This window comes from Sarcophilus harrisii, chromosome 4 (assembly GCF_902635505.1).
Source record: "Sarcophilus harrisii chromosome 4, mSarHar1.11, whole genome shotgun sequence".
Lineage (NCBI taxonomy): Eukaryota > Metazoa > Chordata > Mammalia > Dasyuromorphia > Dasyuridae > Sarcophilus > Sarcophilus harrisii.
The window spans coordinates 299,164,392-299,179,356 of NC_045429.1; the positions used below are offsets into that span (position 1 = coordinate 299,164,392).

The 14,965-nt window shown below is 35.8% G+C and overlaps 1 protein-coding gene across 6 annotated transcripts in view; it reads left to right on the top strand.

The window, feature by feature from the left end:
* Window positions 1-14,965, top strand: part of GAS7 (growth arrest specific 7) — a 254,090-nt gene that overhangs the window by 153,625 nt on the left and 85,500 nt on the right. For 5 of the 6 annotated variants that reach the window (XM_031965541.1, XM_031965542.1, XM_031965545.1 and 2 more), the window contains one exon: window positions 9,115-9,195. The exons of the other annotated variant lie outside the window; for it this stretch is intronic. In XM_031965541.1, coding sequence (XP_031821401.1) covers window positions 9,115-9,195 — 81 coding nt within the window. The remainder of the gene's footprint in view (window positions 1-9,114; window positions 9,196-14,965) is intronic. 6 annotated transcript variants of the gene reach the window in all.

Consider the following 14,965-nt stretch of genomic DNA (forward strand, 5'->3'; position numbering starts at 1 on the left):
CATTTATTTTAGAAAAATAATTAAACCATCTTTTTTCACATTCCCTCCAGTAGTCTTTTATCCAGTGACACTCATTTTCTTGTTCTTCCTACAAATTATTTAATCTTCATATTTTTAGTATTATCACTGTCTATCCCTATAGAATTCTAAAATTCTCCTTCCTCATCTCTGTGTCTTGGCTTTCCTGGCTTTCTTTAAGACTCAGCTAAGGTCCCAACTTCTACAAGAAATCTTTCCTGATCCCCCTTAATGTTAGTGCTTTCCTGTGCTGGTATGTCCAAACTGATTTTGTATATAGCTTTTCCTTGTACATCGTTTGCATATCGTTTCTCCCATTTCCCCACAACCTTTTTCCAGTTTGTTGGGTACAATGACTGCCTTTGTCTCTCTTTGTATTCTCAGAACTTAGTACCGCACTGTACTATCATAGAGGCCTTGTCAACAGTATCTACTCTGGCCTCATTTCCTGAGAGTCGGATGTGTTTTTTTTTTTTTTTTTAAATAATAAAATCACTCCCAGTCACTGCTTAATAATTTTTAATAATTAATAATTATTTTTAAATAATTTTAATAATTTAATAATAATTTTAATAATTATGACAGAACCCATGCCTGAGTAATTTTTTACATTATCTCTTGCACTCACTTCTGTTCCAACTTTTCCCCTCCCTCCCTCCACCCTTTCCCCAGATGACAAGCAGTCCTATACATATTAAATATGTCACAGTATATCCTAGATACTATATATGTGTGCAGAATGGAACAGTTCTTTTGTTGCAAAGGAAGAATTGGATTCAGAAGGTAAAAATAATCCGGGAAGAAAAACAAAAATGCAAACAGTTCACACTCATTTCCCAACGTTCTTTCTTTGGGTGTTGCGGCTTCTGTCCATCTTTGATCAATTGAAACTAAGTTAGATCTTCTCTTTGTCGAAGAAATCCACTTCCATCAGAATACATCCTCATACAGTTGTTGTTGAGGTTGTTGAAGTATATAATGATCTCCTGGTTCTGCTCATTTCACTCAGCATCAGTTCATGTAAGTCCCTCCAAGCTTCTCTGTATTCATCCTGCTGGTCATTTCTAACAGAACAATAATATTCCATAACATTCATATACCACAATTTACCCAACCATTCTCCAATTGATGGGCATTCATTCATTTTCCAGTTTCTAGCCACTACAAACAGGGCTGCCACAAACATTTTGGCACATACTGGTCCCTTTCCCTTCTTTAGTATCTCCTTGGGGTATAAGCCCAGTAGTAGCACAGCTGGGTCAAAGGGTATGCACAGTTTGACAACTTTTTGGAGCATAATTCCAGATTGTTCTTCAGAATGGTTGGATTCGTTCACAACTCCACCAACAATGTATCAGTGTCCCAGTTTTCCCGCATCTCCTCCAACATTCATCATTATTTTTTCCTGAAGTCAGTTGTATTTCATTTTACTCTACCTCAGCATTTTCCATTATCCTTAAGAGTTTTTCCTGGAGGTAATGGGAGTGGGGGAAGAATTATCTAAACACTTTGCCATTAGATCCATCTCCCACCAATGGCATTTTCCAATTTTAGGGTCCCCTGCACTCCAGTTGCATTTTGAACATAAAACAGTTAAATTAACTTTATGAAGCTAAAAGAAATAAAATCATGGTATAAGTAGCAAAGATTAAGGTATCCCCTTAACACCTGGGAACACAGTCTACCCCCTACCCCCAATTACAGCTCACTTTTGTGGAAGGAAAAATGATTCAGTTCACAATTTAGCTCAATTTTTATGTAGTAAAGTCTAATCCAGTTCCAAGCCAGAGTCCTTGCCTTCTCCCAAAGCTTGCCTGCTCTGGCTAATTGATAAGAAAAGGAAAGGAGCTATCAGAACTTTGGAAGCTAACACAGATATAGCCTCCAAGGGTCCCATGGCTCCTTTCCTTTTCTTGTACATATTTTGCTACCTGCACCTAGAACTGAAACAAAACAAACCACCCCCCACCTCCCCCCCCAAAAAAAATACTGTCTAACTCAGTTTTCAACACCACAGGTCACCTAGCCAGTTTGTTCATGGTATCTGTGACACAAATGTATGTGGCCTTTATTCTCTCTAGATAACATGCAAAAAAAAAAAAAAAAAAGTAACATGGAATACATTTGGCACCCTCTGTTCCAGCTATATAACATCTCCAATCAACATGATAGAAAAACTCAGAATGTCTCCATTTGGTGTTACCTGAATATGGCAAAGCCTTGCCTTCATAAGCAGTTCCAAGTAAATGCTAGAGGGGGCTAATCCTCACCTTAAGTCTTTTTATACACTGAGCAAAATAGTGGAAGCCTATCTCTTATTTATTAACTAATTGAAACACTCATGGCTCAGAAACACTGAAATGACCTGTACCTTAATGAATCTTCTTATGATGATGATAGTTCTGAATAACAATAACAATAATAGCTCATATTTGTAATAATTTTATGTATTTTGTATTTTTTCAAACCAGTAGCTCAATTTGATGACCCATAATTTTAAAAAAGTTAAAATGGGACATTTAGATGAAACAACTATTTTCTAAAAGACAAAAATAAACAAACAACAAAAAAAGATATTTTATAACATTTTTATTTATCAAGTAAATACTTATTTTGTACCAGATCATTGAGTTTCATATAGCTAAGTTCTTATCTGGCTACTTTTATAATCTAATGATTATTTGTAATAATCATATGAATATAGGTCAGATTAGGAAACTCAGGCATAGTCACTTGTTCAAAGTCTTTCAATTATTGGAGAAAGGTTTGTTTCTCTTGTCTGTAGAACTTACAGTCTTAGAGACTTTCTCATGACACTGAGAAATTATGTCTTGCCCATGAATCATATAGTTAGTATATGTCAGAGACAGGACTTATATTCAAGAAACCCAAATTTTCCCACGAATTTTCACTTCTAGAAATCCATATCACTAAACTAAGGGATTCTGTTTGTTTATCTGCTGCCTAATATTTCCTTGAGCACATCATTTTAGTTATTTGAGATTCTTGTTTCCTTATCTATAAAATGAAGGTAATATTACTTGTCTTACTCTTATACTTACTTATATTTAGTATATATGTAAGTTAATCTAACACAGGTTTATTTGTTGTTTTTTTCTTGAAGAGTGCTTTGAATAATTCTAAATAATAAGTAAATGTCTTTATAATAAGTAAAATATCTTTATATTCCTCTTGGTATCTCTATGTCAAATTCTTTTACTTTAGCAAATCAATCCTTATTATCTGTAGATTGAGAATTTCCCTTACCCATCTCACAGGATTTTGTAGATTAAAAGAGATCATGAGATCATAAATTTAAAAGTGGAACAGCCCTCAGAGGTCATATAGTCCTCCGTTCCCAATCTTTATCCCCTATTGTACAAAGAAATTGGAGGCCTGCCAAATTTGAGTTACTTAAGTCACACAAAGAGTAAGCAGTTAAAGTGGGATAAGGTATCTAAATGTGCTAAACTATAAAGCATCACAAAAGTTATATAAAGGCATGTGGTAAACTATAAAACATCATATAATTCATCATTATTTTTTTGCATCTGTAGAAGGAAAGCAAAGTGAAAATAAATAAATAATAGATATTCTGGCAAGATTTAGATTCAAATTCATAGTATTTAGGGCCCACCAAGTTAATTTACATCAGAGCCGGAGGTATATAAGATATCCTTTATTATTTATTTTCTGAAAATGCTAATTATTGATTTTCTGCTTGCTTTATTAAGTTCAAAGTAATTAAATTTTATCAGGCTCTGTGATAATGGGATTTATTTCTATTCTATCAAAGCTGCTCTGGAAATGGAATTAATTATTTATTTTAAGGTTAGCATCTCAGGAATGGGTTGAAGATAGAAAGAGGTATTACCCAGAATAAATTATTATTATTATTTAGGCACTTTATGGTATTGGCAGTTATTGTAGGAAATGATTATTTCCTGTTTCCTTATGTAGGCAGTATTTTAGGAGTCAAAATTACCAGATTTGAAGTCATAGAACCTGGTTTTAACCCACTACTTACTACTTATATAACTTTAGGCAAGAGTTAGGAATTTTTTTCTTTATATATAAAATTTTTATTTAAAAATGAGGAGAGGTAAGAATAGCATGGCAGCCCAAGTCTTTCCAGGAAAGGATAGCCCTTTTACTTTAAACTTGTGATATGTTTATATTTGTATTCAGGAAACATCAGGTCCAGATTAGGTCCCACATGAATTATCAAAGTTTCATTAATATCTTATTTCATTCAATATTAAATATTTATCCAATGTACTCATATTTATTTACCTAATTCATTCAATATTCAATATTTATTCCATGTACTCAATATTTATTTGTTACCTATGAAGGATATAAATGGGATATAAATGTTTTACTGCTACAACAGTAGTAGCAGTTGTAATAGTAGTAATAGTAGTAGTAGTAGTAGTAGTAGTAGTAGTAGTAGTAGTAGCAGCAGCAGCAGCAGCAGGGCAATAGTGGTGTGATGGCAGCAATAGTAGTAGCAGTAACAGCAGCAACAATAATAATGGTTGTAGCTGTGTTTGGAGGTCTGGTCCTAGACTCAGAAGATCTAGGTTCAAGTTCTGCTTCTCTAGTTTGGTCCTCTCTGAATCCATCAGAGATTCTCTGTAAGCTGATCCTCTCTGGATTTAATCTTGAGCTCTGTGGGATCTTCCCAAATCTGTACATAATGGGTACACCAAGAGACATCTTTGTGCTGTGATGAGGCTCCTGAGTTGTATTTTAGTGCAGAATAATAAATCACATTTATATATAAAGCTTTATAGTTTACAAAGAATAATTTCTTATATAATCCTCTTTGAACCTTTCAAAAACCTTGTCAAATTTGTATTGTTGTATAGTCATTCTTGGTCATATCCAACTCTTCATGACCTCATTGGGGATTTTCTTAGCAAAGATACTAGAGAAGTTTGCCATTTCCTTCTCCAGCTCATTTTACAGGTGACGAAACTGAGGGAAACAGGATGACGTGCTTTGTCCAGGGTATATCTAGCAAGTATTTGAGGCCAAATTTGAATTCAGAAAGATGAATCTCCCTGATTTTGCTGAGTTTGTCAATTCCTTCTCTAATGGATTAAGGCAGACAGAGATTAAATGACTTCCCAGAGCAACATAACTACTAAGTGTCTGAGTCTGCTTTTGAATTCAGATCTTTCTGCCTCCAGGCCCAGTGGAGGCCCAATATCTGTTGAGCCATCTACCTGCCTTCAATATCTGAGAGAAGATATTGTCTGTGTCATTGTATCATTTGTTGCCTAATGGGGAACACAAAATAATTAGAAAAAATGTAAATGGGGTCTGTGAGAATTAAAGAAATGGATAGTGTCTTATGGGCTGGGCTAGGCTAAACTAAGCCTAGTTTAGCTTAGAAAGAAGCTCTAAGCTTGGCTTTAACACATGAAATGAGGAAAGTAAACTCTAGTTCTAGTGCTGTTCCTCTCTACTTGAATAGAAACCTAGAGGTTCAAGGCAGGACTGATGAAGGTGGAATTATTTTAAAATTAGGCATCAGGGATTCATGGAAGCTAAAGACACATATTTGTCACATGTAATTTTTAGAGAGATCATCTATCTAAGAGGAGATATCATGTGGCAGGAGAACCCAGTGTAGCGTGGAGGAGACTGAAGCCTAGAAATAGAGGTTAGAAAATTACTGGCATAATAGTGTAAAACTCATAAATTGCTTTGTGGAGTGTGGAGAGAGAAGAGCAGGAAGTGCTGCTGATTAAGCCTTTATTCCTCTTGTTAAAGGTGCTTACTTTGAACTTCCATTCTGAAGTGAAAGAAACAGCTGAAACAGTATATATGAAAATAAATAAGTAGTTATATTTCACAACTATTTTCAGAGACTGTGAGAGAGGACATTTGCATTCTAGCAATTTGTCTGGAACCTGGCCTGCTCTCATAGAGCACAGACCAACTATATCCATAGGAGTTTGGCCAAGAAGGGGGTAGGATAACCTGTTGGGTGAGTTAACAATTTCTGTAACAGAATGGAGAAAGGCAGGGACTGTGCATCTGATAGGACTCGTCTATGCCAAGGAGAGCTTGAAATACCAGCCTAGACATATTACAGAGTGTGAGAAATACCAAGGGAGGTAGAACAACAGAATGGTTGGAGAAAGACAAACCAACTCATACAGATACTGGATAGGCTGAAAGGAGTATATAGCTGAACTGAAAAGGACAAAGAAAAAGAGAAGGGGACGTTATCTTCATTCTCGGATGAATATGTCAAGATAAACAGCTCTTCTCCTGCAATTTTCCTGGTATACCAGCTCTGGAGTAAGATTTCATTGCTTTGTCCCTTTCTCTGAAATTCTAATGAACTACTTTGGATAGCTCCTAACTGGGACCTTCAGAGGCTTCTCTATAAATACCGTTGCTACGTAAGGGATTTCTTGCAGCTAAGAATATAATCCAGAAGTGTTGCTTCCCTCCTCTCTTTCTAGTCCTGGAAAGGACCTCAGGAGGTTATGGAGCCATCAAAGAAAAAAACATTGAGTTTCTGGGCTGAAATGATGATAGCCTCAGTAATAGTATCTGACCTCATGGCTATGCAAAGCTCTCCTTTTTTAGGGTGTGCTTGGCTCCCTTGCTTTCAGTACATGCAGCCAAAAAGTGAACTGAAGTTGTTATTCCAGAAAAAGGTGTTTCCATGTAAACTGGGTGTGGGGATGAGGGGAGGGGAATGGGAGGGACTACTATTTGGCAAGTCTGTCTCAATCCTTTTGCTTTAATTTTAACCTGTTCTTCTGGAGGGTTACAGGCCAAGAAATTAACATCATGAATTGAGACCTTCACAAATATCTAGGATAACCAAGGACTCAAATCCTACTCTAGATCCTGCTGAAGTCAGTATTCTCACCCAATCTAGTATTACCAAGGTAAAAACACATTTCTGCCTTAAATTAGCCTCAGTTCCTATTGTGTGGGTAGTATGGTCAAGTAGAAGATATATGACTGGCCTCTTTGCTGGTGATGTAAGCCAGATATGTTGCTCTTCTAACTTCAGAATTAAAGTTGTATTCAAGGACATTTTTAGACTATAAGGGTTAATTCTAGTCCTCAATATATGATAGAGATTTGTTTTATATCACTGTGGTATAGCTGTGACCAGATAAGAAATGAGGAATTTAGAGTCCTTCTATTGCTCTAGATAGATCCTTCTTCTTAGAAGTTTTGAAATAGGATGTCAGTTATTAGTGACTCAAATCTTGATTTCCATTTTAATATTATTAGCATTCATAGTACTTTAACAAAGTTCTTAAAATTATGCTATTTTTTAATCCTCACAGCATCTCCTAGAGGTAGGTACTAATATGATCTCCATTTTAAAAGATGAGGTGACTGAGGTTGAAAGTTAAGTTACTTGTTTAAAAGTGTCACATAGCTAGGAAATATCAGAATCTTTAGGTCTCAGGTCTTTAGGATTCAAAATATTGTACCTCTTGTACTGTCTAGTTCATATATATATATATATTCTTCATTATATCTTCAACTGAAGTTTGAGCAGAGATGAGTGGTGCTTAGATAGAAGCAGCTTCTCGCAGTAGATGGAGGTGGCTAAAATTCAGGGAGTCAGAAGGGAGAGGAGAGGGCAGTAGATGGGGATCTAAAAGTAGACGAAGGCAATAGAGTATAGTAAAAAAGAGATTTAGCAGATTAAAGGAGCAAGTTTTTCAGTTCTGGCTTTGCCACTTTTGACTTTAGACAAACCATTCTACATCTAACTTAGTCTCCTATTTGTAAAATGAGAGAGGTGAATTAAGTTATTTACTGACATTCCATTATTCTAAGATTCTAGGTCTCTAAGGCTTAAATCAGTAGATCTCCAAATATGTTATCATCTTAAATATGCTCAGTCATTCATTAAGTAGCTACTATGTTCCAGACACTGTGCTCTGGGAATACAAAGAAAGATAAAAGACAGTCCTTACTCAAAGAGTTCACAGTCTAATATGAGACAACATACAAGCAACTGTTTGTAGTCCTTTGTTCTTGAAGAGGACCAAAATAATAGCACTGTGTTAGAATCAATTTACAGTGTGTCCATCTATGGCTGATTAGACCAATATGAGCTTGGAATCCTCTACCATAGGTTGAGCACAAATAGTCCATATGAACATTTGGAGTGGATTCTCTAACTTTGAGATACTTCAATTCTGTTTTGCTCATAGAGCACAGTATTTTCTCTGCCAAGGGTTTGACATGTTAGGTGGTCCTGTGTCAGTGTCTCCCATGCCATGCAGGAATTCTAAAGTTCATGAGAGATTTTGAGAGTATGCTTATATTGCTTTTTCTGACTGTCACACAAGTCCTTGCCCTGTTTGAGTTCTCCATAAAGCAGTCTTTTTGGCAAGCTTATGTTTGGCATTTTTAAAATGTGGCCAGTTGCCACAAGTTGCATACAAATGTTTATTGACTGATACAGAATACATATGAAATAATCAAGAGGGCAAGTATTCGTATTAAAAGATCAGGAAAGGTTTCTTGTGGAAGATGAAGAGAGAGTGCATTTCAGGCACAGTCAGGGAAAATGCTTGGAATCAGGTTTCTTGTTTGAGAAAAGCAATAGAGGCCAATCTCATTGGATTGAACAATACCGGGCTGAAGGAGCTTCCTTCCTTCTCTTCCTTCCTTCCTTCCTTCCTTCCTTCCTTCCTTCCTTCCTTCCTTCCTTCCTTCCTTCCTTCCTTCCTTCCTTCCTTCCTTCTTTCTTCCCTTCCTCCCTCCCTGCCTCTCTTCCTTCTTTCCTTCCAGACTGAGTTTGGAAATCTCAAGCCTATAATAAATACCTCCTTCTCTGTCACAATCTTGCAAATCAATTCTAGTCTTCTGGCCTCCAAATAGGTAGGTCTTTCCCTACCCTGAGACTCTATGAACATGAAGGAGAGAGAAGTGGATAGAATCTTTCCATGCCCCTTGGTTTTCTGGACCCCGTCTTCCAAAATGATATATCCCTGCTAAGCCTCAAAACATCTCTCTATTTGGGCTTCTTCCTTCTTGTATTTGCTATCTCTCGTTCTGTCCTTTGACACTCACAATGCTGTTCTCTTTGATTAGAGACTACATGGGAGCGGCCCAACGGTTCTTCTCGGACCCCATCAAGCCCTGGCCCTCAGAGGAACTTTCAGCCTACAGCAGGTACTGTCTAGTTGCCATCTCCTAGCAAGCAGATCACAACCTTAGTTTCTCATTAGAAAGCTCAAAACAATTAATTCCAGCTTCTGAAACTGATATAAAGATTTGCCCAAATTCTCAGATATGATTGATCTAGTCTAGGTATTTAAAGTAATGGTCATAGATAGGGAGCAAAGACTGAGCATAGTCTCATGGCCCTAATAACTATAGAAGATTTTAGCCTTTTACTATAGTACAGAAGGCAACTCTGATAGTTTTAAAATTCTGATGGAATCAAACTAATAAGAAATGCCATGAGGTCTGGTGCTAGAGTGGCTTCATTTTATGTAAAGTTTGATCAAATTGATCAATGTCACTTTATTTAAAGGTTGTCATTAAGGAGAAAAAAATGGTGGAGGTTGAGGGAGAGGGGCAAGATCAGTGAGAGAGGAGTGGCAAACAGAAGTCATTTATGATTTCCCATAGTATTACATTTGATGCAGAGCTGTAACGTCCGGACTAGTTTTCTGGAGATCTCTGAATGGGCCTTAGTCTTAGGTGGAGAAGTGATGAAGGCAGGAAAGCCACCATGAGGATGTTCAAGGATGGAGTCTCTCTATTTCAAATCCTCTCAGCCCTTAAATACCTTAGTACAATTACATCACTACAGCACACTGAGCATGTGCCAATTGTAGAACCATTACATTACCATATCACACTAAGTATATACCAACTAGAGTGATTACATCATTACATCACACTAAATATATGTGAACTAGAGAACCATTATCTCATCAATCATACTGAGTGTACCCTGCTGTAAGTATCCTTGCTTCAAATATACCTTACCCAAAGTTCCTCCACTATCTGTGGCCCTCTACACAGAGCCTATTACAAAATGAACTCTTTGGTCTAAGACACACAGAAAGTGACATCTATATAATTATTATTGTCTGTGTACAAGTTGGATTGTATATAAGTTGTGTTTCTGTAGGTTTTTTGGGATAAAAAACAGTTGTGGAAGTTGTTGAGAGGACTGTGAAATATGATCTTTTTCCTGGCTTATTCAATGTTGGACAGATACTAATCTGAAAAAGAAGAAATACAGCTGGAGGCACTGAATCATATCGATATTGATATTTTCACTAGAATAGAAACCAAAAGTCACTATAAACTTGTTGTTGTAGTTGTTTGTCCAAGGCTCTAAGTGCAGGAGATTCAATTCTAGTCTTTAGCCCCACACATACATCACAGTGGAATAATCAGAGCAGATCAAGATCAAAAGGGAGTTGGATTGCTCTGAATCTGCAAAACCTCCTAGTGGGCTAATAATGAGTTCATCAACAGTCTTCTGCAACTCGGCTATACCTAACAGACCCAATTTGAACAGCTTAGACCAGGAGGTTAGTGAATAGTCTTTCTCCAAATGATACTACTTTGGAAGTACTGAAAACTTTTAACACCTCTCCCTTCCCTGCACTAAGCAGCGAAAACAGCAAAAGGCCAGATATCCCAGCTAGAAGTGAATAGAGCCCAATATTAATTTAAAGTAAAAATTCAAGAAATAGCCTAGATAAATGAGCAAAATATAAACCTGACCATAAAGGACTATTCTGGTGTTGGTGAAGACAAATGATTTCAAAACATCTATAAGCAAGATTTCAGAAGAAAATTCAGTCTGGACACAAGCCCAATAAGAATTCTAGAAAGTTAAAGGAGATTAAAAATGATTTTAAAAACCAAATGAGAGAGAAAAAAATATGAAAAGAAAATTAGCAGCTTGGTAAAAGAAGCACAAAACTTTTTTGAAGCAAGAGTTCTCCTAGGAACTATAAATAAGGGACTTGGCAGGATTGGTATCATGTATCAAAACAAAAGGAGGAAATATTTTGGTTTATGATGAGTATAAGTAATAAAAAGATCATTATAAAGATAAATTATAGTTTACATTCCAATGTCTATTCAAAAACTTAAAGAGATAGAAAAATTCTACCTAAAAAGGCATTTCCAATTAAATCAACTTTAATAATTAGTGAATCTGACTACTAAAATAAGCATTGAGAGGAACTGTGGAAAAATTTACCCAGGATCAAGAAATTAAAGAATACAAAGTCTTTTATACTACTTAGAAGCCTCATGCCTAAATCTAACAAATATCTTTTTTTAAAACAATAATAACAAAACAATTTTATTGATGCTTTTTAAATTTTTTTCTTCATTTTATGCTATCATATACAACATATAACAACTGTAACACCCCCCCCCCCCAATCTCTACAAAAAGGTGTGAAAACACATCATTAAAATCATTTAATTGCCTGAAGAAAACTGTGCATTGAAGGTATTTTCTATCTTCATTTTAGTCCTTCTCTTTGTGTAGGATGACAGACCCCAATTCAAAAAAACATAATAATAATAAGATATATCTCAAAGTGAAGAATAGAAGTTTTATTAGGATCTGGGAGAAATGGATAGTCCTCTCACTGAAGTCTCAAAGAAAGGAGGGCCAGTTTCACAAAGGCTATGAGATAATTTAAATGGTTAGTGAGAGAAAAAAAAATTACAGAAACTATTTGCCCACCTACTCCTGTTAATCCTCCTAAAATCACTGACAAACTAGACTTTCAATCCTTTATTTGTCTCTGAAATAAAGGTTGGCTTTTGTGACACTAAGGTCTTAGTTATGCAAAACTTGTTTCAAAAGAAAGAAAGAGTGTTTTGCTTCTAAGGTTAATAATCAATTAAAATAGTTTAAGGAGATTTGATTTTACATCAGGCTTTTCTCAATCAAATAGAGTTTTTGCCAGTTTGTAGACTTCCTGAATATCTCCAGGCCATTAAGTAGTCAGATTCTTCTCTAAGCAGTTAAGTAAAAGTCCAGAAGATTATCTCTCTCTCTCTCTCTCTCTCTCTCTCTCTCTTTTTTAAAAATTATTGTAACTTTTTGTTGACAGAACATATGCATGGGTAATTTTTTACAACATTATCCCTTGCACTCACTTCTGTTCGACTTTTCCCTTCCCTCCCTCTACTCCCTCCCCTAGATGGCAGGCAGCCTTATACATGTTAAATATGTTATACTATATCCTAGATTTAATATATGTGTGCTGAATCATACAGTTCTTTTGTTGCACAAGAAGAATTGGATTCAGAAGATAAAAATAACCTGGAAAGAAAAACAAAAAATGTACACAGTTCACACTTATTTCCCAGTGTTCCTTCTCGGGGTATAGCTGATTCTGTCCATCATTGATCAATTGGAACTGAATTAGATCTTTGTTGAAGATATCCACTTCTAGCAGAATACTCCTCATAGAGTATTGTTGTTGAAGTATATAATGATCTCCTGGTTCTGCTCATTTCACTCAGCATCAGTTCATGTAAGTCTTTCCAAGCTTCTCTGTATTCATTCTGCTGGTCATTTCTTACAGAAAAAAATAATATTTCATAACATTCATATATCACAATTTACTCAACCGCTCTCCAATTGTTGGGCAGCCATTCATTTTCCAGTTTCTAGCCATTAGAAACAGGGCTGTCGCAAACATTTTGGCACATACAGGTCCTTTTCCCTTCTTTAGTATCTCTATGGGGTATAAGCCCAGTAGTAGCACTGCTGGGTCAAAGGGTATGCACAGTTTGATAACTTTTGGGGCATAGTTCCAAATCACTCTCCACAAATCACAACTCCACCAACAATGCATCAGTGTCTCAATTTTCCCACATCCTCTCCAACATTCATCATTATTTTTTCCTGTCCAAATCTTAGCCAATTTGACAGGTGTGTAGTGGTATCCCAGAGTTGTCTTAATTTGCATTTCTCTGATCCATAGTGATTTGGAACACCCTTTCATATGGGTAGAAACAGTTTCATCATCTGAAAATTGTCTGTTCATATCCTTTGACCATTTATCAACTGGAGAATGGCTTGATTTCTTATAAATTAGAGTCAATTCTCTATATATTTTGGAAATGAGGCCTTTATCAGAACCTTTAACTGTGAAGATGTTTTCCCAGTTTGTTGCTTCCCTTCTACTCTTGTTTGCATTCGTTTTGTTTGTACAAAGGCTTTTTTAATTTGATATAATCAAAATTTTCTATTTTGTGGTCAATAATGATCTCTAGTTCTTCTTTGGTCACAAATTCCTTCCTCTTCCACAAGTCTGAGAGGTAAACTATTCTATGTTCCTCTAATTTATTTATAATCTCGTTCTTTATGCCTAAATCATGGACTCATTTTGATCGTACCTTGGTGTATGGTGTTAAGTGTGAGTCCATGGCTAATTTCTGCCATACTAATTTCCAGTTTTCCCAGCAGTTTTTGTCAAATAATGAATTCTTATCCCACAAGTTGGGATCTTTGGGTTTGTCAAATGCTAGGTGGCTATAGTTATAGTTAGACTATTTTCTCCTGTGAACCTAACCTATTCCATGGATCAACTAATCTGTTTCTTAGCCAATACGAAATGGTTTTGGTGACTGCTGCTTTATAATATAGTTTTAGATCAGGAGCAGCTAGGCCACCTTCAATTGATTTTTTTTTCCTTAATTCCCTTGAAATTCTTGACCTTTTGTTCTTCCATATGAATTTTGTTGTTATTTTTTCTAGGTCATTAAAATAGTTTCCTAAGTCAGGAAGGCAGGAAATGCAGGAATGTCTGCCTGCATTTTTGATTTCCTTCACAGGCTAATTGTACACTATTTCAGAGTCCGATTCTTTTTATACAGCAAAATAATGGTTCAGACATATATACTTATTTTGTATTTAATTTATACTTTAACATATTTAACATGTATTGGTCATCCTGCCATCTAGGGGATGGGATGGGGGAAAGGAGGGGAAAAACTGGAACAAAAGATTTGGCAATTGCCAATGCTATAAAATTACCCATACAAATAACTTGTAAATAAAAAGCTATTAAAAAAAGAAGAAGAAAAGAAAAGAAGAGGGTCAAGGATATGCCTTTGTGGGTAGGAGAAGGTATTGGATTGTGGTCAAACATAGGAGATAAAAGATTGAGCAGAGTAGTAGAAGCAAAACCAAGACAAGAATGTCATGAAAACCCAGATGAGTGAATTTGCAGGGAGGAAATGGTGTAGTGTCATACTGCAGAGATGTTAAGAAGAATGATAATGTATAGAATCTTAGATTTAGATCTGGAATGGATTTTAAAGTTCATAGGGTCTCACTCAACTTTATTATTATTATTATTATTGCAGATAACAAATATAACTGAGGTTAAGTGACTTGGTTAGGATCATATAGTTAATGAAGGATAGCATTTGCAGTAATACCTTCCTGATTGAAGGGATGCACCATGGCATATTGCTTAAATTGATTGAGAAAAGGCCATTGATTTGGTAAGTAAGATATCATTGGTAACTTTGAAGGGAGAAGTTTTATTTGAGTGATAAAGTTGAAAACCAGGTTTCAAACATTTAAAAAGACTGTGAAAAGAAAAATATATTTAATTGAGTATTTTTCTAGAAGTTTTGCTATGAAAAGCAGAATTTTAGGACAGTAGTTTAAGTGGATGAGAGGATAAAAGGAAGTGTTTTTGTTTGGTTAGTTTTTCAAATTTGGAAAGCTTGTCAGCAACTGGAAATAAATCAGTAGATAGGGAGAAATTAAAGATTAAAAAGAGGCATCATAGGGAAAATCTTCTGGAAGAAACAGTATCAAGGGTATAGATAGATGGGTTGGATTGGATAGAAAAGAGGGCCACCTGAAACTGGAATAATTGGAAAGAGAGGGCTTATTTTTAAGATGAATTGCTGCCTAATTGTCTTCATCT